The sequence below is a fragment of the Neophocaena asiaeorientalis genome, unplaced genomic scaffold (assembly GCF_003031525.2).
Source record: "Neophocaena asiaeorientalis asiaeorientalis breed wild unplaced genomic scaffold, Neophocaena_asiaeorientalis_V1.1 scaffold30, whole genome shotgun sequence".
NCBI classification, from domain to species: domain Eukaryota; kingdom Metazoa; phylum Chordata; class Mammalia; order Artiodactyla; family Phocoenidae; genus Neophocaena; species Neophocaena asiaeorientalis.
In genome coordinates this window covers 13,710,901-13,731,729 of record NW_020174923.1, presented here as the reverse complement: position 1 = coordinate 13,731,729, position 20,829 = coordinate 13,710,901, and the positions used below count along the sequence as shown (strand labels likewise).

At 41.2% G+C, this 20,829-nt stretch overlaps 1 protein-coding gene and 1 non-coding gene across 2 annotated transcripts; one reads left to right on the top strand and one right to left on the bottom strand.

The window, feature by feature from the left end:
• Positions 1-6,801: 6,801 nt before the first annotated feature.
• Positions 6,802-16,698, bottom strand: KPNA2 (karyopherin subunit alpha 2). Its single transcript, XM_024761252.1, has 11 exons — positions 16,562-16,698; positions 15,125-15,222; positions 14,842-14,979; positions 12,941-13,029; positions 11,792-12,060; positions 11,436-11,530; positions 11,076-11,339; positions 10,651-10,884; positions 10,227-10,409; positions 8,565-8,714; positions 6,802-7,153 (listed from the first exon to the last, which is right to left on the bottom strand). Exons 2-11 carry the CDS (start codon positions 15,197-15,199, stop codon positions 7,061-7,063), a joined length of 1,590 nt encoding a protein of 529 aa, XP_024617020.1. The 5' UTR covers positions 15,200-15,222; positions 16,562-16,698; the 3' UTR covers positions 6,802-7,060.
• Positions 16,699-20,537: 3,839 nt separating this feature from the next.
• On the top strand, positions 20,538-20,610 carry TRNAR-CCG (transfer RNA arginine (anticodon CCG)). Its single transcript has one exon. It is a non-coding gene; the product is annotated as a tRNA-Arg (tRNA).
• Positions 20,611-20,829: the final 219 nt, after the last annotated feature.

Genomic DNA, 20,829 nt, shown 5'->3' with positions numbered 1-20,829 from the left:
ATAGGAGCGTGTGTGTGAATAGTGAAGGCGTCCTTGGGAAGTGCATTTGAGACCATAAAGAAAGAGAGTAATACTTTCCAACTTTCTGGCCCTCCTCCTATTCTCTAGAGCAGGAAATTATTTAAAGTATTTCCTGAACAGCTGAAGTATGTTAGAAACCTGCTAGCATTCTCTACATTATCTCCAGGAAATAGACCCCGAAGAATTTCTTTGCAACAAGAAACTATTTGGGCTCTGTTGCTCATTTCCACCTGAATGGGATGGATACTCTCATTCTGGGAACTGGAGATAGCAATCTTGTTAGATCATTTTGATGTCATACTCAGTGTCCGAAAGAACGTTCCCTGAAAGAGAACTCTCTTAGCGTGTGTGTGTGTGTGTGTGTGTGTGTGTGTGTGTGTGTGCGTGCGTGCGTGTGTGTGGAGACAGAAACTTTCTTTGCCAGGTAATTTAGCATCATCAGTAATAGCTCGCTAGTTATCTAGTTACCCCCACTTAATCTCCAGGGTGGGGTAAGAATGAGGTCAACCTCTTCTGTTTTAGGCAGAATTCTAGAATGTGCAACAAAAGGAAACTGATTAGTCCCATCCCACCTCTAGAGATTTGCTCTCTCCAAGGCTTGAGCCCATAAATCTCTCAGGGTGGGGGTCCACAGGCATCCTGCCCCCCAAGCCAAGTTTAAGCCTCCCGAGCAAATCGATGTTGGGATGTTGGTGAGGTCACGGGACGGAGAGCCATCTGGGAGCCAGCTGTGACTTTGGCTAGCAAATTCCCCCAGCCTCCTAGGAGAAGGGCAAGCATGATTACCACAGCAGAAACACCAGGGGGAAATGGCAGTCGTTACATCCAGAGCAAAGCACAAGGCCTAGAAAGAAAGCCAATTTCTGAAGAGAATGACAGATCTGATTATGATGGTGAAGGCCAGGCAAGTTCCCTGCTTCCTTAAGAACAGTTAGGAACCACTCCCCCTGCAGCAGCCGTGCTCAGGATCCAACCCTGGGAAGTGTGTGATTTGCCTCTCGGAGACCTGGCAGCAGGATGGGGAGCCAAACAGTATTTTTGTTGCCGCCCGCCCTCTGGGGCCTCCAGGGAAGCCAAACTTGAGGCCAAAGAAAGAAATACAAACCCCTGCCATCTTCTCTTGCCGGGGACAAAGGCACCACATTCTTCGTGTGCTTCATCATGCTTTTGGAATGAATGTCCACCAAATGCCATCTTTTAGGGACAGCAGTTAAAACTCCCGTTCAACCTGAGCTGTTTAGTCAAATTACAGCTAAATTCTTGGTCTGAGGTCTTAAAGGACTGCGTGAAGCGGGCTCAGATGGTGACGTTAAAGAAAATAAAGCACGCCTCAAATGTGTAGAAAATAAATTGGAAAGATCTACACCTGAAGTTTCTAATAGTTTGAAGGTGGCTACACCTTTAAGAACCTAATTTTCATCAGCCTATGAGCCCCTTTCTCAGAAAAGCTCATACTCATGTATCTAACAGTAAACTTTGCATACGATTTCAGGGGTTCATGGGCCCCTTAAGGTGTATCCTGGATCTCAGGTTATTCACATTAAAAATTTCTATCTCTACAATCTACTATGTATAAAACAAATAAGTTACAAGGATATATTGTAGAGCCCAGGGAATATAGCCAATATTTTATAAGAACTATAAATGGAGTATAATCTATAAAAATTTTGAATCACTATTGTACAATTAGTTATACACCTGAAACTAATATTGTAAATCAACTGTTCGTCAATTAAAAAAATCCAATACTGTTCATGTGTTTAAGTAAATGCCTTGTGGTTATATTTTTTTCCTTGTTTTCTTTTTTAATAAAGTTTAAAATAACTTGAAAAAAAAGAATTCCTATCTATGAAAAAATATACAATCCAATGGTGGGACTTTAGGCTATTTTAATCTTTGTGGTGTTGTATTTTTAAAATTTTCCAAAATTAGCATTAGTTTTGTAACTAGGACAAGTTATTTTACAAAGTTACCAAAAAGAAAGAAAAGAAAGAAGTTTCATATTCACTAAGTTAATGTTTCCTTGGAATGACAGACATTGGCTGAAAAGATGGTCAAAAATGTAGTTGGGGGATACTCACTGGTCACCTAAAAGTTTGGTCCAAGCCAAAGAGTTTGAAAAGGTCTTCTCATTTCTACGTGTTTTCCCACATTTCTCCTGTTGTCCAACAGTTTTGCTAAAAAAATCATGTGTCTTTCGTAGCTACAATCAGAACAGCCTTCTGGTCCTTAGATATTTATATTATCCTTCAACTTTTCATTCATTTTGAATGAATTCAAAGTTTCTGATTCATCCAATCCTTCCTCAAGTTCCCTTGTTTTTGTGGCTAAGCTTCCAATATCTCTACCTGAACCTGTTTTCTAAACATCCAACCTTTTTCAGAGCAGAAAATACAGCTCTGTTTGGCTGTCTCACTGTGAAATGTTTGCTCACTTAAGGAACTTTATATCACTCTTAAGTAAAGGCCAATTTGTTGTCTATAGTGACAAGTTTCTAAGCAAACCATTACCAAGCTGGCTTGGGTGGCTCAGATGGGGCTGTTCTCATGGCTGGTGCCCCAAATAAACTGCTCAACAGAATTCAGAGAAAGGGGAATGGGGGCGGGGCACAGGAAGAGAACTCAGAGCTCTTGCAGGGTTTAGCTGCTAAGGCCATCCCGGAAAAAGCTGGTGAGCCTTGGGTCAGTTCCAGTTTGGAAAGCTCTGGCAAGCCTGTAACAAAACTAAAGGCTGACAGAACATCCAACGCTGGGGTAGACTCCTACCTTTGAGTATAGAAACAAGCCACGTAATGTCTCACGTTGATGTATATCTGTGACTGATAAGAGGGGGAAAAAAAGGGAGAGTAATAACAAACTTAGTCTAGGAGATAAAATGTGCCAAAATAGAGGCCTGTGGAAGAACTGAAGGAAAACTTTGCTGTTAAAAGGTTGGGAATAGCTGTTCTATGACTACGATACTTAGCTAGGATATTAATTCTATATAGTAATTAGTACCTGTACTTATATTTTACATCAGAGATTGTGCTACTTTAATAGCCCAAAGGTCACTCACTCACTAAAATATAGTAGAGACAGATTTTGAACTCAGGCTGATCTGGCTCCTAATTACTAGTCCATTCCATAGCACTACCTCTCCAAACTAGGACAGGGAAAGACATTTTTGATTGTGAAAAGCGTGGGAGGAAAGAACAAACTGATCAATTTAAGAGGGTTTGGTGACTACAACACCTACACAGTGTTATGAAACTGTCCCAAATATTTAGGAGGAACTGGGCATTTGTGGACACCAGAATTATGCTTTCAAACTATGCCCAAAACATGCCATTTAACATACAAGTGTTCAAAATTAATTTGCTCTTCTGCCCTCAAAAAGCCCTACTTGATAGCTTGAGTGTTTTTTATCATCTTTATTAGCTGGGGTTAGGAAAGTTAAATCAGCGACGTTACTAAAACACTTTTCACGAACACTCCCTTGGGGGCGGGGAGCACCGCATGATTTGGCCAGGTTTTGTTAATCACAAATTAGGTCAACAGCCCAACCTCAAAAGAAAGAACCATTAATGACATATTTCAAGGGCTTTGCAAAATCAGCCAGCTGGGTCTTGGCAAGCTTCAGCAAGGGTGGAGGGAGGGAAGGAGTGGCCAGCTACACTTTCCTTAATGGCCTTCTGAACTTGGGGTCCTGTAGCTCCCAAGGTTTCCAACTGCCCATACAAACAAAACTGAAGACTTTGCTTCCACTGCTATTTAGAATGGAAAGGAACCTGCCACTTTGGTGACCACAATTTCGGTTTTAATTCTTGGTTCTGGGAAGCTCAAAAAAATAAATAAATGAATAAACAAGAGTAATTTAAGAGGCCTAATGCTGAAGCAAAAATCCTATTCAACAATGAGGATTTACTATAACAAGAAATTATCCAGAATTTCTTTTCAGTGCTGCAGCCACAGAAAGGTTGAAGAGAGGGACGGAAAAAAAATCAAACATCGGTAAGAAAAAGAATGTTTATTTCCTACCTTAATTCTAAGAATAGTTAGGTTGCTTGATACGATTTAAAGCCAAGATACAATGTAGCAATTTAAAGAATCAGGGACTTCCCTGGTGGCACAGTGGTTAAGAATCCGCCTGCCAGTGAAGGACACATGGGTTCGAGCCCTGGTCTGGGAAGATCCCACATGCCGCGGAGCAACGAAGCCCGTGAGCCACAACTACTGGGCCTGCTTTCTACAGCCCGTGAGCCACAACTACTGAGCCTGCGTGCCACAATTACTGAAGCCCGCACACCTAGAGCCTGTGCTCCACAAGAGAAGCCACTGCGATGAGAAGCCCGTGCACCGCAACGAAGAGTAGCCCCCACTCGCCACAACTAAAGAAAGCCCACGCACAGCAAAGAAGACCCAACACAGCCAAGAAAAAAAAAAAAGAATCAATACTCTGGGAAATATTTAACACTGACGTTCAATCTTCTAATGATAATGTTAACTTTTTTTTTGGCTGCGTGTCATGTGGGATCTTAACTCCCCAACCAGGGATCAAACCCACAGCCCCCTGCATTGGAAGCACAGTGTTAACCACTGGACCACCAGGGAAGTCCCAATAACGTTAACTTTTTAAAGATTTTTGCAACAAGCAAAATAAGTGTCTGCAGTTTTTACTTTTATATTTCACTAAAATTTTGTGTTACCTTCCCACCCTTACTTACAACTAATACAAAAATCAAACAGGGCTTCCTTGGTGGCGCAGTGGTTGAGAATCTGCCTGCTAATGCAGGGGACACGGGTTCGAGCCCTGGTCTGGGAGGATCCCACATGCCGTGGAACAACTAGGCCCATGAGCCACAACTACTGAGCCTGCGCGTCTGGAGCCTGTGCTCCGCAACGAGAGCCCGCGATAGTGAGAGGCCCGCGCACCGCGATGAAGAGTGGCCCCCGCTCGCCACAACTAGAGAAAGCTCTCGCACAGAAACGAAGACCCAACACAACAAAAATAAATTAATAAAACAAAGGACTAGTCTTTAAAAAAAAAAATCAGTTATAGGCAAAGATAATTAAAATCTTAGGCGAGATTTAAAACTGCTAGCTTAAAAATGTAGTGCATTAATAAAAGCAATTTAGACATTATTTTATGAAAGAGGGAAAAGTTGGTGGCTGTACAGTGTTTTATCACTTTTTAAAGTTAAGCTGAATATAAAACCTCAAAAAATACCTAAGATTTTATCCAGTTAAGTTCAATAAGAACATACAAATGCCTCTCTGGATTTTAACTCCAAAGAAACTAGTATGTTAAGAATTTTATCTAAAATATGAAAATGTATTTTTAGAAATCAGCTGCCTCCCGTCCATTACTTCACTGAGTCATGCCTTTACGCTAACAAATCCAGGCCTTGTACTCTTATCAAAATGTGTATTACACTAGTCCCTTTAAAGCCATAAAGCTCCACCTACCTTAAAGCAAAAGCCTAGGATGTCCAGGTTTACTTCCACATTTTCTCAAGTGAAAGACTTCTGGATGCAGCAACCAAGAAGGGACTTATGCTGGGGAAAGGGGAGGGAAAAAGGGGAGTGGAGCACGAGGTAGGCAGGGAAGGGAGGACAGGCTGCAGAGCCGCAGTCTGGTTACTTCTCTCCTCCTCCCCCTCCCACCCACCCCACCCCCGCCCCGCTTTTATAAAATAATTATTTTTGGCTGCGTTGGGTCTTCATTGCTGCACGCAGGCTTTCTCTAGTTGCAGAGCAGGGGCTACCCTTCGTTGCGGTGCATGGGCTTCTCACTGCGGTGGCTTCTCTTGTTGCAGAACACGGACTCTAGGCACGTGGGCTTCAGTAGTTGTGGCTCGCGGGCTCTAGAGCACAGGCTCAGTAGTTGTGGTGCACGGGCTTAGTTGCTCCGCGGCATGTGGGATCTTCCCCAACCAGGGATCGAAGCCATGTTCCCTACATTGGCAGGCAGATTCTTAAACTGTGCCACCAGGGAAGTCCCAGCTTTTATCTTCTGTGGTGGAAAAAGGCAGTGGAGGCTTTGCTCATCACTTTTCCACCAGTCAAAAAAGCAGCCAAAAATAAATTTAAAAAAAAAGGCAGAAACTAACAGTTGTACTTTAAAGATGCATTTCGTTTTCCTGAGACTTCTGGGATACTGTAGCTAACACTCCACCCCCCAACCCCTTCCTTTTCTGCTAACAGCAGAGCAACTCTTTCAAGTAGTGGCTTTCACAACCCAGGCTGCACAGATGGAGCACCTGGGGATTAAATTAAAAACTTAAGTGCACTATTTCAACCCCACCCCTTACCAATTAAACTTTCCCAGTTGTTGATGCCAAGGTGCAGCCTTGAAACCACTTTAGCCTTGAAATTTCAGAGGAATGAATTCCACTTGTAGCTCCAGGAGAAATTTATGATTAAATTTAAGATTTTTATCCCATCTCCCTGGCCAGTAAGCCTTGAGAAGACATTGGCTCAGGGCTTCTGCGAAATTTTATTTGTTCTTTGGTGAAAACTTGTGAAAAAAATTTTTCTGACTGGTGTGAAATGGATGTGAAGACTGGAAGTGCCAATGGCCATTTTCACCAACCAAGAGGGGAAGAAGCCTGGAGCAAAGCCAGAATTCAGAAGTGGGCAGGAAGTTATCAATCTTGTATCCTTGATGACATAACAAACCTTACATTAAATGATGTCTGCAACCAAAACTACACTCCTGGTTAGAGTCACATCCGTTCAATTCAGCTCCCCTTCATTTGCATCCTTTAAGAGCTCTAAATTAGAAAGTAACACATCGGCATGGTGAAGTAAAGAAAAGGGTGGAATTTAATCTTTATTTACAGGACACTGCAAGATATGAAATTCCACAAAGAAATAAGAAACCCATTGAGAGGAGAAGCTTCATACAGTATGTACAGTTTAGAACTGTTCAAGTATAGTTTCTTTGTAAAAAGTGCTACAATAACAAACCACGTGTAAAGAGTTCTTAGTAGAGAAACAGTAAGACAAACTTCTACCAAACATAGTACACAACAAACAACTTTATGCCTCAGATGTACAATCTAAAAGTTGAAGGTCCCAGCAGTGCCATCCTGAACTTGGAATGTAAACCCTTCAGAGGTAGTTTCTGGCACAACATTTTGATCTTCCTCTTCCTGGAAGTATTTAAAAACAAACAATATAATCCCATAAATGTGGCACATTTCTAAGAGGTAGCTGCCTAGAAGTCTATATTTACTTTTTTCTTCTTTTATCTCAATTTATTTAGGCTAAAAACAAAAACAAAAAAAAGTTTACACATTTCTCCCACCTCTGGCAACCACCAATCTGTTCTCCATATCTATGAGCTTGTGTGTGTGTTTTTTAACGTTCCACATATAAGAGAGATCTTATGGTATTTGTCTTCCTCTGTCTGACTCATTTCACTTAGCATAATGCCTATAGGGTATTCACTCTTAAAGTCTTCATTTGTGTATTTCACCTTTAATCCTGAAACACACTTCAATATCTCAAATAGTGGAGGGAGGGATACTGAACTTGCCTGAGAGGGGAAGGTTCTGAATGGGTTAAGAAATGCTACTACAACATGGATACAACTAGAGATTATCATACTAAGTGAAATAAGTCAGAAAGACAAATACTGTATATTACTTACATGTGGAATCTAAACTACAACACAAAGGAACCTATCTGTGAAACAGAATCACAGACATCAAGAACAGACTGGCGGTTGCCAAGAGGGAGGGGGATGGGGGAAGGATGGAGTGAGAGGCTGGCGTTAAATGTAAGCTATTATACATAGAATGGATAAACAAGTTCTTACTGTACAGCACAGAGAACTATAGTCAATATCCTAAGATAAACCATAGTGGAAAAGAATATATACAAAAAAGAATATATATATAGGTATAACTGAATCACTTTGCTGTACAGCAATAATTAACACAACACTGTAAATCAACAATACTTCAATAAAAAATTATAATATTAAAAGAAAAAAATTTTTAAAGAAAGCTTCTACAATTAACAGAAAAATAGAGATTTTTTTAACCTGTCACTTTTCAGTAGGCAAGAGCAAAACCGATTAGGCCAGAGGATGGCTGTCGGGTCGGCCTACTTCTCCAACTCCTACACAAATTTAGTCTCAAGATATTCCAAGATTCATGGGACTTCCCTGGTAGCACAGTGGTTAAGACTCCGCGATCCCAATGCAGGGGGCCCAAGTTCGATCCCTGGTCAGGGAACTGGAGCCCACAAGCATGCCGCAACTAAGACCCAGCACAACCAAATAAATAAATTAAACAACAACAACAAAAAGGTATTCTAAGATTCGTGAGGCTTTTCATTCGAAAGTAAATTGGTGACTTTTTAATATCTCAAGTTACAAAGATGGTATTATCAAGCCAAACATTAAAGGAGCAAATATGTATGTCATCTCCTACTTACACTAATATTTTACTGTATTTATCAGGGCTCATTAAAAAAGTATGAGGAAAAAAAAATCTTACAGGCTTAATCCTAAGTGTGTATTTTCCCAGTGCTTATTAACATTACCAGGTTACTCACCTCCACAGAGAAATACTTCTCAATCAAGTTTAATGAAGCTTTGTACACAGACTCATTTTCATGGTTTTGTAGAGCTTCAATTTTGTCCAAACCTCCACATTCTTCAATCATTATACTAAGTTTCTCAGTTTCACCTAGTTTCTCAGCAGCCTAAAAAAAAATTTCCAAGTTTAGTAGCTTAAGCTTTGAATGTTCTGTTTTAATGAAGAAAACAATGTTTATGTTTGACTATCAATATATATCAGACAGAAATAAACACAACGGTTCCTTCCATAATCCTAATAGATAAAACTATCTCCATTTTTATCTACATTTCACATTTTTTAAAAATTCAAGGGAATCAGACCTGTACTTGCTCTTAGCAACTACTTCTGTAGCCTTCAGCCACGACGATCATAGTATAGTTCTCAATCTTTTCTGTGCATCAAAATCACCTCGGCAACTTTAAAAATGACGGTATATCCAGGTTCAATTGGTCTGTGATGGGAATTGGAAACTACTAGTGTAAAAGCACCCCAAATAATCCCAAAAGGTATGTAGTCAAGGAAGAGAACCATTGTCCAAGAGTAAAGAGGGCCTACGGTATGTAAAAACAAATTCCCTGGACTAGATTATTTGATGATATCAAGAACCTATTAGGTGTAAGAATGATATTGTGGCTAAATATGTTTTAAAGTTCTCAACTTTTAGAAGAAACATAAATTTTAAAAAATGAAATTACTTACTTGCTTCCCTGTAAGCAAGGGAATAAAATAAAATTTTAGGGCTTCCTTGGTGGCGCAGCAGTTAAGAATCCGCCTGCCAATGCAGGGGACACGGGTTCTATCTCTGTTCCGGGAAGATCCCACATGGCTGCGGAGCAACTAAGCCCGTGCACCACAACTACTGAGCCTACGCTCTAGAGCCTGTGAGCAACAACTACTGAGCCCACATGCCACAACTACTGAAGCCCATGTGCCTAGAGCCCGTGCCCCACAACAAGAGAAGCCACCGCAATGAGAAGCCCGCGCACCGCAACGAAGAGTAGCCCCCACTCGCCGCAACTAGAGAAAGCCCGCATGCAGCAACAAAGACCCAATGCAGCCAAAAATAAATTAATTAATTTAAAAAAAATAAAATTTTAGGTAAGGTGAGTAGAAAAAGAGGCCAAATGTTGACAATTATTTATGCTAGGTGATGGATACACTAGGGATCATTATTCTAAACTCAACTTTGATATGTACAAATTTCCATAATCTGAAGTTTAAAGTTGTTGAGTAAGACCTACCTACCACCAAACACTATGACAAGTGCCCTGTGCTAGCATGCTTGGATCAATTAGGAACGGAACCAAAGAAAAATATAATTAACTAGGTCATTCAAATTTAATTTCACCAAAATTCAGTATGAAACTGGGGAATTACAAACTCTTGACAAAATAAATAGGTATGAATAGTGTCCACATATGTACCTGACCTCAATTCAGGTGACATCATTCACCTGTCATCTCCTTTATCTCTTACAATCCGTTGTCACACCTTTTATCAAGAGTGTGGCCCCCATAAATGTCTCTCTGATTCTGTGGCCCCCTGAGTAAGCTCAGCTGCCCCCACTCCTGTCACCTTCATAGCAAACCAATTATCAAGTCCAAATTCAAACACATGCCACCTTCTTAAGACTTACCTGAAAGATATTTGAGATGGCATCCAGAATAACCAGAATAATTTTAGTGTCTTTCGCAGTTAGGAGGTTCATCAACGGTTCTATTATGCCACAATGAACAAGGTATACAATCTGCTCAACTGTTCCGCCACTTGTGTAGTTGGTCACAGCCCATACAGCTTCCTTTTGTGTCTTAAAGTCGGCCTAATTAACATAAGGAAACAGGTTTATTTCAGAATGGTCATAAAAATAAGATTCCAAAAGTACTGTTTTAGAAAAACGGTGACTAAAACTACCAACTGGTTCTATCCAAGCTTAAGTAAAAGAAATGACTATTATTTAGCAAAGGCAGTTAAGTAGAACTTAACATTAGTACATTAAGAATCTACCAAGTGCCTGTCCATAAACACTTACAATCCCTTATTAAGTCCTAAGACTTCATTACCTTAGAGAGAACGCCAACAAGGAATGGAACTAATCCATGATTTACAACTTGCTGTATCTGGTCCTGGCGGCCAGCCGTGATGTTTGACATTGTCCATGTAGCTTCCTTCTGAATATTAGTTTTGGAGTTTGTAAGCAGGCTGGGAAAGATGGCAAGTGCTCCTGCATCTATTACAACCTGAGTCTGTTCATCTGTCCCAGTGACAATATTCCCTATGGCTCTTAGCGCGGGAGTCTGAAAAGGAAAAAAATGTTGATGCTGGCGGTTATCTTTTATCTTTTCCAGCACTGCTCAAAATCTCTATACCCTAAAAGTTTTGACAAGTAAGAGGCTCATTATATGGCCTAAAATAGACAATATGTCAATATTAGTACCAACTGATTATGCTCCTTAGAGTTTATATTCTCACCTGAAAGTTAACTTACCACAATTGGCAATTCAGTAGCTCCTAAAAGCTTCACAAGTTGGGGTACAACCCCAGTTTTCACAACCATTTCAATCCGTTCATTTGGACCATCGGTAAGGTAGGAAATAGCCCAGCAGGTATCAGCTAAAACTTCTGGATCATCGTGATGCAGGAGACGAACTAAAGTAGGAAGAATTTGCTCAACAGCATCTAAGGGGGGTGCAGGATTCTTGTTGCGACAAAGATTTGAAAGTGTCCAGGTAAGATTACGTAAGTAACCACACTAGGGGAAAAGAAAAATGCAATGAAGTGCTCTGTTTTTTGAGAAGGTGGGAAAATTAGAATCAATGAATAACTTGATGTATGTTAAGTAACTTACCGCTAAAGATGATAAATCAGGAACCGCCAAAAGTGCCAACAGCGGGTCAACTGCACCATACTTGATAACCAAGTCTCGGAAAACCGAGCCATCACCTTTAAAAAAAAAGGCAAAAGTTAACCATAACTACTTGTCTAGCACCATCAATTTCAGTGACTGAGTGCACCAGTGTCTTGAAGCAAAGAAAACACTCTCAGAAATTCCTTAAATTAGATGCCACTTCCACCCCTTATATGTACTGGAAGCAAGTAAGTTCAAAACCCAACACAGACGTCACTATTACTTATGACAAGGCACTTCTACTAACCTCAGTATGACTGAAGACACTCAGTCAAAAGAATCTTAAATCCAAGTACCTGCAATGTTTCCTAGAGCCCATACAGCTTGTTCACTGATGTGAGTGTGGGGAGATGCCAACAGAGAAATGAATGCTGGGATAGCACCTCCATCTACCACAGCCTTTGTCTGTTCTGATGTCCCGGAAGCAATGTTAGTGAGGGCCCAAGCAGATTCAAACTGAATGGGACTACAATCAGTTCTGCCCAAGAAGGACACAAATTTTGGAATCAAACCAGCCCGGATTATGCTGTCTATAGGGGGCTGTTTTTCCCTGGAAAGCAGCTTCCTACAGGTAAGCAAAAAGAGAAACAAAAATTGAAGGTGATTATCAAAACACGTTCATATAAAAAAACAATTTAAAATGCAACTCAAGAGTTTAGAACTTTAAACAACCTTTTACAGTAAAGCACTAAATGCTGAGACATCCTGGAATTTAAGAGGAGCTGAGCAGACTGGCTGCATGGCGCTACCATAAGTTGTGTCGTAAACTATTTTTTTTCCAAAACTGAGATATTACCAATAATGTAGAACCTTCTCTCTGCATCTCTGCAGAAATCTACTTTAGATCTTATCACTTTTTAAAAACTTTGACAATCTGATAGCATTGCACTCTCATTGTTAATTTAATTTGCATTTCTCTGACCACTAGGGAAGCTAAACATCTTTTCCATGATCATTTGTCAACTGGATTTGCTTTTCCCCACACTGTCAAGCTACAGAAATTATTAATCCTTTCTATTATGGATATCACAAATATTTGTGTATGGTGGGAGATAAGAGTCTACATATATTTATTTCCTAAATGGATGGACCATTCTAAATAAATGGGATAGCACCTCCTTCCCATTAGCTATTAGGGATAGCTAATCCCACTTCCTGAATAATTCCTCCTTTCCCTGACAGACTTGAAATGCCACTCCGACAAAAACTTTGTAATTTTGTTAAAAAGTACACCAAAAGGTTAACAGTGATTATCACTAGAGGTAGATGGAATTTAGGCAATTACAGAAAATTTTACATCCTCCTAAGGGAAGATTCTAATGAAAATAGGCCTAGGCCTGGCTTAACCTTTACTTTACCCTCACCACCTGCTCATCACTTTCCCACCAAAAAATGTAAAAAGGCTGATTTCTTAGGTTACCCATGCTATAGCAGACAAGGCTTACCTAGCAGCTTGAGTAGCTTGGAGCTGGCTTTCCAAATTGTTGCTATTTATGCCTTTGACAATGTCATCAACAGACCAATTTACAGTGCCCTACAAGAAAATGGAATTAATTTTGCAAATTATCATTTTTAAGATTAAATACAGGACTTCCCTGGTGGCGTAGCAGTTAAGAATCCACCTGCCAATGCAGGGGACATGGGTTCAAGCCCTGGTCCGGGAAGATCCCACATGCCGCGAAGCAACTAAGCCTGTGCACCACAACTACTGAGCCTGTGCTCTAGAGCCCGTGAGCCACAACTACTGAGCCTGTGTGCCACAACTACTGAAGCCCACGCGCCTAGAGCCCGTGCTCCACAACAAGAGAAGCCATTGCAGTGAAAAGTCCGAGCACCACTAATGAAGGGTAGCCCGTTTGCTGCAACCACAGAAAAGCCCGTGTGTAGCAACAAAGACCCAACGCAGCCAAAAATAAATAAATTTATTTTAAAAAAAGGATTAAACACAAGCAATAAAATCCCAACATGAAGACATTCCTAAGTTTATAATCAGTTACTAAGAGTTTAGCCCTACATTAAAATTTGCCTGTCAATGAAATATTCATTTTTAATATGTAGAACAATTCTCAAACTTGGTGTCATGATTAAACAAAGTCTCAAGTAATGGAGTATCCCAGCATTTAGTCACTAGATAAAGTAGCTGTGAACAACTTTAAAAAAAAGAATTAGAGCACTGTGAAGGTTATTCCTACCTTAGTCTAAATCACTTGTATTTAGATATGCTGGGATTTTTCATATCTAAGTTTGTTATCTATTCATTTCCACAGTAGTGTTGCAAATATAAATGTATAGGTTGTGATCATAGGTTTGATTTAATTGTAGCATTGCTTTGAGAACCAATGCTACAGTTAGCTCAAAAAGACAGTGTCCCTTTCTCCCTATAGGCTTACAACTTAACAAGGAAAATGTGACAAGCCAACAACCATATAATAAATGGCTATATGTATAACACCATATATATATATATATATATATATGGTGTTATACGTATATAGTGTTATACAGAATTTACTCTCCTTTTTTGGTGCAGAATGGGGTGCTACAGGAATTCTGAGAAGGGAGCATTTTTCCTGTTAGGCTAACCAAAGAGTGCTATAAGGAGAAGATGGGATTTGAGTATAAAACTCGAGAAATAGCGCATAGGTGGAATTCAATTAAAAAAAAAAACTGATAAAATACGGAGCGCTAAAGTAAAGCATAACATGAAAAAAAGTAGGAAAGTGCCCAATATCTTTGAAAGATGAAATACATAAATTTGAAAATCTAAGATGGGTCTAATTTACAAAAAACCTTCAAAAAATAAGGATTTAAAACCATAAAGTTTCTAAGATGTTTAAAGCAGTATTTTAGGACAATTTTTAGGTAAGTAGTATGCGGCACAGAATGAAGGGAAAGATAAAATTAGGAGACTACTGAAAGTATTTCAGTACTGAGGAAAAAGACCTGAATAAAGCTGGTGACAAGTACAAAAAATAGAGAAGAAAGGAAGGAAGGAAGGGAAAGAGAAAGAGAAAGAAAGAGGTAGAAATAAGATGGTTCTGGACATGATTAACTTTCAATTAACAGCTAAATGGCCAGGTCAAGGTATGAGCTGGCAACTGGAAATGCAGGGAAACTTGAAGCGAGATCAGAGCTAAAGACAACCTTAGAATCAGCTTCAGTAGATTTCGGAGGGTGGGCAAGAAAAAGACAACCCATCAGAATTACTGCCGGGGAGCACACAAAAACAGATCTTCACATTTGATAGTTAAAACCACAAAGCTAGGCATGTTATTTAAATTTCTAAGAAAAGCCCCATATTGATTTTTCTGGGTTTACCATAATTCATAAGCTAAAATATCCTTACCTGGTTGTTGCGGTTTTCCTGCAGTGGAGAAGCAGCATCATCTGGAAAAGAGCTGACATTTCTCCTTTTCAGCATCTGGTCATCCTTCTTAGCTTTCCTGAGCTCCACATTAACTTCTATTCGGCGCCGCCTCATTTCCTTGAGAAAAGACAACATATTATCTCACCTATTACAATCAGTTTTTGTTGAGGGCACTTTTTCAAATTCGCTCAAAATTTTGACCCCCTTTCCAAATATATTCCCGTTTAAAAAATATCATAGGAAAGCAACAGAAGGTACTCACTGTACTGTCTTTCCCCTTGTTCTTGAATCTGTTAAGGCGGGCAGCTGGTGAATTAGCATTCTCATTGGTGGACATGATTATGAGACAAAGGGAGAAAGCTGTAAGATGAGGGAGAGAAAAAGATTTCCCTTTTATCATTTTGATGTGCAATAAGGTGAGCATTAATGGAATTATCAAACACATATTGAGTCTACATTTCTATATTAGAGGAAGAACTTCCTTTTTCAACACTATTAAACAGCTTTGGCCAAATGATCTTCGGCCCCTCCCCCTCTGAAGGGCTGATACTTCCTGGAGCAGTACTGTCCACCAGAAATATAATGCAGGCTGCATAAATTTAAGTTTCCTAGTAGCCACATTTTTAAAAAAGCAAAAAGGAACAAAATGAAATTAACTTCAATAATATATTTTATTTAACCCAACATATATTTTCTCATTTCAACACATTACATCAAAAAATTACTGAGATATTTTACATTCTTTCTTCTTCGAGATCTTGCAAGGACTTTAAGCTTACAGCATAACTCAATTCAGACTAGCCACATGCGTTTGGGGACTACCACACCGGACAGTGTGCCTCTAAACTCTATATTGGATCTATAAATAGTTAATTGAAGACAAAGTAGGGGAAATGAGGTTACAGTTAAAATCTATGTCCTAGGGGCCATAAATTCCGATCCTCTGGAGCCTCTACGGTCTTTAAAAGGCCAAAACAGGTACATTCTCCACGTCTGAAAATTTTTTTTTAATCGGATTCATCATTACATTGTGGAGTCTTTCATAAAATTTCCTGCCCACCCACCCTGAACACCTGCGACGCAGTTCTGCATCTTCAGCATCTCGCATACATTTTCATTTCCAGAAATTCTGAGCGAATCCACTAAATTAGGCTGATATCAGCTGTGCTTCACTCAAACTCAGCTACTTAAGAGCATTCTCCAAGAGAGCACAAAAGTAAAAGTCCTCCTTACAAGTGGCTACCTTTAATTCCATTCTGTTCTTTTACGAAATTGTGACACAGCCAAACCTGGGCCTACGTGTTAAGAGACAGAACTTGCAACTGCCACCTCCATCTCCAGTCCCTTCCCCTGCCCCACGCCCCCACCACCGACCCCATTTCGGGGAAGCAGCAGCGGGAACGGGAGGAGGAGGAGCCAGAGGCGCTGGGCCCCCTACCGAGGCTTTCCTCCTCGGGCCTCACTCTGATTCTCTCTCAAAGACGATCGCGGCTGTTCGGAGGGCCTCGAGCCCTACAGCCAAGCATCGTGCAACGCCCGTCTCGCCAACGAACTACGCCCCCCGAGGCCTCGTTAACCAGAGAGGCCAAAGCCAGGCCCGGCACCTACCCCGGGCCTCCCCTCCCGCCGCCTGCAATCCGAGCGCGGCCTTGCGGGCCAGCCGTTGCCGCTCGGGCCGGGCTGCGGCCTCAGTTCGTACCTACACAGCCGGCTCAAGCTTCCACAGGAGGCGGTGCGGGGCGCACAGGCTGCGGATCCACTGCGCTCAAGACGTCCACCACGGTCAGCCAGAGGACGGTGTGGCTCGAGCAGCCGGCCGGCGCGATTTAAATTTCCCGGTGGCCCCGCATTCCGATTGGCTGGTTCGAGCTTACGCTATGCGCCCATTGGTGGATTTGAAAAACACGTTGGGGCGGGGGTCAGAGGGCCCCGAAGAAGAGAGGATCGCATCGCGAGAAAAGGGAGAGGCCGGGCTATCCCAGAGCGCCTTGCAGTTCGGAGGAGAAAGACTCCAGATCCCGGCATGCAGCGCGAAGGGTCAGTTCCTAGTCAGCCATGGCTGGAGCGTTGGCTTTTAGCAGTGGGTTTATGCCTGTATGGTGGATGGTAGTTTCCCTGGATGTTTGCCTTAAACAAGTACCACAAATGATTCCCAAAATAATTCTCTTTCAAAATCTTGATATAGAAATATATTGCTATGCATTTTTCCCCTGATAGGACTCAGAAGGAACTTGGCCGGGGTTTCTGGCCATCAAGGAGGGGAGGGGTAAGGCAGATATGTGCTGCATTTTTTAAGTGGTGTTGATGTTGTTGTTGTTTAACTTGCGTCATGCAAAAGACTGCATAGAAGGCATAAATATGGTAACAAAAGGTTTATTATGCCTGTTTCTCCAGTCTTATTTTTAATAATTTCAAATACAGTAGAGCTGCAAATCTTTATCCATATTTGCCAAATGTTAACATCTGCCACATTTACTATTTCTTTCTCTATGTAAATATATATACACACGGCTTTTACATATTACTTTTTGAACCATTTGAGAGCAAGTCTGAGAAATCATGTCCCTTTACCCCTAAATATTTCGGCTCATATCTTGTAAGAATTCTATTATATAACCACACCACAATCATCAAATTCAAGACAACTGAACTTTGATGCGATTACTTATTTATAGTCTGTGTTCAAATTTTGTCAATTGTTATAGTAATGATCTATGCTATATTTTATACATTTCTGAATAAAATGTTTGTATTTTCTTGTACTTTTTTAAAAAGCATCAATGATGGTTATCAGAACCTCGGGATTATGGGCCAATTTGTTGTCTTTTTGCAACTTTTCTGTATTCTGAAAAGGGTATTTTTAAGAAAAGCTGTATTGGCTTATTTTTTACTATAGATAAATTCAAACAATTATCTTCATCCCTTCTCGCAGGCACTTTTGCCAGCCTCACTCATTGTGTAGCAGCTATGAGAGTCATAGGAGGTTGATTCTACTCCCACCTAACCAATCAGCACAATCCTATCTCCCTAAATGCAAAAATGTGGAAGGATTTCACCTCCAAACCAGTCACTACACGGCATTCTCTTGGCTACTGTGAATGGTTCTGGGGAAGTCATGTGACCTAAATTCATCCAGTTGGGAAGCCTGTGCCTTTTGTTTAATGATTAGAGGTTGGAAAGCAGGCTCTGTTCTTCTGAACGGAGAGATGTGAGTCCTAGAAATCTGAATTAGACAGTTGTAGAGAAACCAGGATCAACAGCCTGCCTTACCTCAGAAAGCTGCTTATATGACTTTGAAATTACATCATCCAATACATTTCCTTTGTTGTTTAAACTCGTTGAATTGGGTTTTCTTTTTTTTTTTTTAATTTATTTTTTGGCTGCGTTGGGTCTTTGTTGCTGTGCGTGGGCTTTCTCTAGTTGCGGCTAGGGGGGCTACTCTTTGTTGCGGTGCGCAGGCTTCTCTTGTTGCAGAGCACGGGCTGTAGGCGCGCGGGCTTAGTAGTTGTGGCGCACGGGCTTAGTTGTTCTGCAGCATGTGGGATCTTCCCGGAGGAGGGTTCGAACCCATGTCCCCTGCGTTGGCACGTGGATTCTTAGCGGTTGGATTCTTAACACTGCGCCACCAGGGAAGCCCCAAATTGGGTTTTCTTTTGCTTGCAAGTATTGGGTACTATGTGCCCAGAATTGTTCTAAGTGTTTTACCTTTATGAATACATTTAATCTTCACAACTCTGTGAGCTAGTATTATTATTTGTTCCATTTCACAGAAGAGTAGGTGGTTAAGTAACTTGTACAGGTTCGCACAGGAGTAAATGGCAGACAGGATTCAAACCCAGGCCATCTCATTCCAGGATCCGTGCTCTCTGACCACTATTCTGTGCTTGCACCTGAAAATAACCTGAAACAGAAGTAAAATGTCAAAAGTGAAAGTTGCCTTTGAAAGATACACCTTGTCCTGGGAAAGCATACACCCCCAACTCTTCCTATTGTAGTTTGGATGGAGATTCAGGAGAGGGTCTGTCTGGCCTAAGCCAATCAGTACATTCCATCTCCCAGACACAGGAATTTGGTGATAAAGATGTAACACAATGCAGTAAAATATTTACTGAGACTTTTGTGAGATATCCCCTCTCTTCCAGTGGACTGCGTGCTCTGAAGATGTGAGCCTGAGAGTGAAGCTGCTCCAGAGAAGCAAACCCAAGTGTGCCCAAGTCTGAATAATTATAGTTTACCTGTCAGTCATTCTTTCAAGAACTATGTTCCACTGAAAAAGCAGCCAGTTTAGCCTGCAACTCAAACACTGAACAAATGTTTTCCTCAAGAGACAACCATTGAATTCTGTGGTAAAAGTGATTTATGCATAATTCCCATTTTGTCACACAAAATATTAAAAAGATGTGTACTCAAGGGTCGAGATTTAAATTAATAATTCTTATAGTGTCATCAAGGATGTTCTTAAGTGAAGCTGGCCCAAATTCCCTCCCCTCCCTCCACTGCACAAAGGTGAAGAATAACGATTATTGCTTAGTGTCACTGCCTTGATTCGCTGTGTCAGTTTTACCCACCATTGCTTCTGCACCATTGTTGCTATATGATTATTTATTATTCACTAATAACGTCCTAGTTTTTGTGAAAAGCATTTCCTGGATGACTCAGGATCCACAGGTAATAAAACTGACACATAACACACTGACTCGTAAGATTTGAAAGATGCACACCAAAATGTTAATAGTGGTTAACTCTGAATGGTAAAATTATAATCAATTTCAATTTTTGTTTGGCTTACCCCCATTTTATACAATTTTTAAATGAACAGGTATTATGTGTCTAAGAAGAAAACGAAATCGTGTATTTTTAAAAATAACAAATGCAGCACCTTTATATGCAACAAGCATACAGATACTATGCATGGAACCAAAAAATCTCTAAATCTTTATCAAAGACCTAGCTTTAGGATAAAAACAAAACAAAATTCGTATTATTTTGTATTTAGGGACCTCGTTATATTTATTTTCCCTTCAATTCGGAGGGAAAGAAGAGATGGGGAGAAAAATGTTTGTAGGTGAGTGGGGGAGAAGGGCAGATTTGAAGAAAAGCCTGTTCACCCTGCAAACTCCCAACAGCTCCCAGCACATAATGTTATCCAATTAACGTACTTTGAATAAATGCAGGGAAAAAAAGGGAAGGAGGGAGCTGTTAGGGACGGGAAGGTTGGGGGGATGCGGTAGGACCTCACGCCAGAGGAAGGTCACAGGAACTCTGCAAAATGCAGAGGCCCGGGACCGCCCTGGTAAATAGAATTAGAACGGGGAGAGGCCAGGCATTGGAATTTTGTTCAGAGTTCCCCCGCCCACCAAGTGCGCCTAGTATGCTGCCAGGACTGAGACCCTTCCGAAAACCCAAGAGGAAACAGCTCCCCAAGAGACACCCAAAGCCACCCGCGTGCGGGCCACGCAGTACAAGGGCAATAGGGTGGGGCAGACCCTGCGCATGCGCGCGGAGGCTCTGGCGGCGGGACGGGTCGAGGGCGCAGGAGTGCGCAGGCGCGTGCTGCAGGCACTGGGGGCGGCTCCCAAATCACACACCGCCGGAAGGGAGGCCGCAGAGCGCGAGGGCGGTGCGCGATGATGGCATTGCGTAAGGGGACGGTGTGAGAACCCGGATACCGTGGTGACCCAGTGGCCTAATGGATAAGGCATCAGCCTCCGGAGCTGGGGATTGTGGGTTCGAGTCCCATCTGGGTCGCACGAAGATTAATTTTGATGGAGAGAAACGCCCTGATGAGCTCGAAAGTAGATTTTGAAATGTCGTAATTTCGCTTTCTCTACAGCGATCTCGAGGGCTATCCTATTTACAAATTAGGAAATGCATCTCCGAGGTCTAACAGCACTGGAATTGAGACCTTGCAAGTGAAAGCTAAAATCTGACCCAAAAGGGGAGCATTTACTCTTGCTTAGTTTATAC